This window comes from Protobothrops mucrosquamatus, unplaced genomic scaffold (assembly GCF_001527695.2).
Source record: "Protobothrops mucrosquamatus isolate PMUCROS unplaced genomic scaffold, P.Mucros_1.0 scaffold13820, whole genome shotgun sequence".
In the NCBI taxonomy this organism is placed as follows: Eukaryota; Metazoa; Chordata; class Lepidosauria; order Squamata; family Viperidae; genus Protobothrops; species Protobothrops mucrosquamatus.
The window spans coordinates 8482-11857 of NW_015399589.1; the positions used below are offsets into that span (position 1 = coordinate 8482).

The 3376-nt window shown below is 36.7% G+C and overlaps 1 protein-coding gene across 1 annotated transcript; it reads left to right on the forward strand.

The window, feature by feature from the left end:
* Positions 1 to 278: 278 nt before the first annotated feature.
* LOC107301518 (autophagy-related protein 13-like) lies at positions 279 to 2690 on the forward strand (the record flags this gene model as incomplete). The annotated part of the gene is made up of 3 exons (XM_015830728.1): positions 279 to 377; positions 1179 to 1269; positions 2592 to 2690. Coding segments are annotated over 3 exons (289 nt in total), but the record flags the coding sequence as incomplete, so codon positions are not given.
* Positions 2691 to 3376: the final 686 nt, after the last annotated feature.

A 3376-nucleotide genomic window follows, 5' to 3' on the forward strand; every position in this document is an offset into this window, starting at 1 on the left:
CAGGTGAGGACTTCTTAGTCAAACTAAATAATCTCTTCTAGGATATTCTTCTTTAAGCCTGACAATCTGAGTTACTTGGATTTGGCAGATTGATATTGGTAGTTTTAAGTTTTGAGCAAGTTCCTTATTTATGTGTGGAGTTGCAGGGTTGAATTGTGGTGATGCTCTGCTCCCCATAAATTTACCCAAAAGAGCAGTACGGCTGTCAGAACAAGTTGTAAAATAAAAAGAACAGTCCTATGAATAATACAATTTGCTTATTACTTATTGCCTTGCAGGCAGTTTGAGAGGACCCCACCTATCATGGGGATTATCATTGATCACTTTGTGGACCGTCCCTACCCCAGCTCCTCACCCATGCATCCCTGCAATTACAGGTGAGGAAAGAGGAATCATGAATAGTGGAGGCAATTATCCCAGGTATAGAGCCTTTACAGCTTACATTGCCGGGTAGAGAAAATTATGTTGAGTCTTGCTCACCCCTTTAATTGAAGTGTAGTATGCAGAAAAAGCCTGAATTCCTCACACTATTAGAATTGAATGGATAGAATGAGAAATTTTTTAAGACACATCCATTCCAGATATCACATTAGTCAATGAGAAATCTTGGGATTGTAATTATTTTTCCAGAATAAAGTGCAGAATGAAAATAATTTCTTTTTTGACAAACAACTTGGCACTTGTTTTACAAATTGCTGTTTGCGTGATTTTATGATAGTATAAGTAAAGCATGCATAATTCAAACATATTTTAATAGATGACCAATTTTTTTAAAAAAAACCCTTTCCTGGGTTAATATTTTCTTCATTGGCCAGAACAGCAGTGTTTAGAAATGCGTTTTGTGAAGCTCTGACACTACATTAGTTGTACATCTCTACAACTAATAGCATTGAAATGAATTTATCAGTAAAACCTTCCTTTTAAAAAACAAAAGACAAAACTAAGAAAATATTTCATTCTTTTCCAGGTAAAATTTATGAACACATAAAATTCAAAATTATTAGATCCACCCTACCAGTTCCGCTCTTTTAAGGAAAGAGTGAGCTCTGTCATAATTCTCCTTTCAACTCCACCCAAATCTTCTAGTTCCTGTCTGTAGTGTTTTTTATCCGTAGAGCCTTTGCTTAGCTATTATTAAACATTTCCATTTTTAAAAATGTATCTTTTGATTGTTACAGAACAGGTGAAGAAAATGCAGTGGCATATCCATCAGTAGAAGATTCTCAAGAAGTATGCACAACCTCTTTCTCTACTTCTCCCCCATCCCAGGTAAGTTGTTTTTCCAAATCAATTTAGACGTTTCCTAGTATGACTAGCTGGTAGCAAAAAAAATTGCTAAATATATACAAAATGAAGAGCATGACAACTAAACACTGACAGACATTGGTCAGAATACACTTCCTTATGCATATATACCAAGAGGTTGTATTTTTAATTAATAAGAATAGAGTATAGGTGTATGAAAAAATTAGGTCCAGTTCAAGCTTGATGACAATCTATTGATGATAACATATACAGTCTAATCTTTTTATCCATCTGTAATTTTCAGATTTTTAAAAATTCTATACATAATTTGGCAGATACTCCTGCAAAACATTTGGATTAAAAATCAAGACAGAAGGCTTAGTTTTAAAACTGGCATGGAAATAGGTTTCAGTTCTTCTTTAATGGCAGTGTTGGTGGTTGTTGTTGGGAGAAAGTTAGGTTGCATGTAATTGATTACGGTATATAGTCATTTTAGGGGGAAAATATTCTGCTGAGTATGAGTTACAGCTGATTTCTTTATCCCCATTTCCCCAGCTTATTATACAATGTTAAATCATACCTGATTTAGAGCATTCTGTAAATTCTGTATCGTAGACAATTTCTTGAATAATTAATTGACCATCAACATTTGACAAGAATTACTTCTTAAGATGTTCTGAATCTAGTGTTGCCATTGTCTTAATTATGTTTAATATGAGAAGACATCTCTTCTGGCTATAATTATAAAAGTTATAAAATTTGTGATCAAAAACTTTGCTCTATCGTCTTATATGTCCACTTTAAATGGAAAACCAGAAACCCCACCCATTATCTGTTTATATTGGATGCAAATATATAAGGGTTTGTATCGTGATTTCAGTGGCACAATTCGTTCTTTCCCCATTCCATCCCCTCTGCATATGCCTGTCTCCTGTCTTCATTGGAACTGCATTCTTTTAAGCTAGTGCAGATAGAGGTGGTTGTGCTCACTGGAATATTTGATAGTTTTGACTGAATTGATCTTTCCTCCTCTCTGCTGTTACCAATAACCATTTGACCTAATCCTTAGAAGGCCCATATATTTGCAGCAAAATCTTTTTCCTGATCTAAACTGAATTCTCGGATGCAACATAGAATTAAAAAAGAGATTAATTTGGAAAATACAACAGTGAAATGCTAAACCTCTTGCAAATCATGATGTGCCTTGCACTTTTGTATATGAACATTTCCAATATCTGTCTGGACATAACATTCAATTCCTCAAACTCTTTTCCATTTTTCTTTCTGAAGTTCTTTTCTTTCTCTTCCTTGTGTGTTTTCTTTTGTGTGTTCCTGTCTTTGTATAGTGTGTATTTACTGTCACTAAAGCACATTTTCATACCCCTCCTCCTGTGGTGATGGATACCTTGAAGGGCCCTATGATGGGGCTGGCCTTTTCACACCAAGTGAGTTAAAAAAAAAAACTGTGTAACTGTCTGTTGAGGGTACCAGCTTTTGTCACAGTCATGCCTACTATATATTTTTTCTCCTCCAAAAAGAGGAAAAGAGACACTAAGAATTGATTGAGAGTTATGGTATATGAGGTTTTATTTGAAATTTTGTTGCTGAGCCTGGGAAAAAGCAGAGCAAGAGGATGAGGGAAAGGTAGGCCATTGCTAAGAGGATCCATTTATAATTCCAATCATAATACAGATAAGGTATTTTCTGTTTTATATAGGTAGTCCTTGGCTTATGACCATAATTAGGATGGGAAACTTGGTTGTTGAATGAAATAGTTGTTAAGCGAGATGTCATGTGACCATAATCCTAACTCAGTGACCGTAAATGTAGCACTCTGCAGGCCTTGGACCTGCTTCTCACCCTGCTGGATCCCAGCCCCTCCTCCCTCTTCCCTACCCCATCCCTGACCACTCACTTACCTTCTATAGATCTCTAAAGCTGTGGAGATCATGTTGGAAAAGGTGAGCAGGCCACTTCATCCCTTGGCATTCCTAAGCCATGTGGCTCAGCCCATAAATTGTGGCTGCTCCCAAAATAACGTCCACTTCTGGGCCTCCCCAGGCCTCCCCCACCCTTTGAGGTACTCCATTCTCTACTTAATGACTGCAATGGGGAGAGTAGGGAGGGGGAC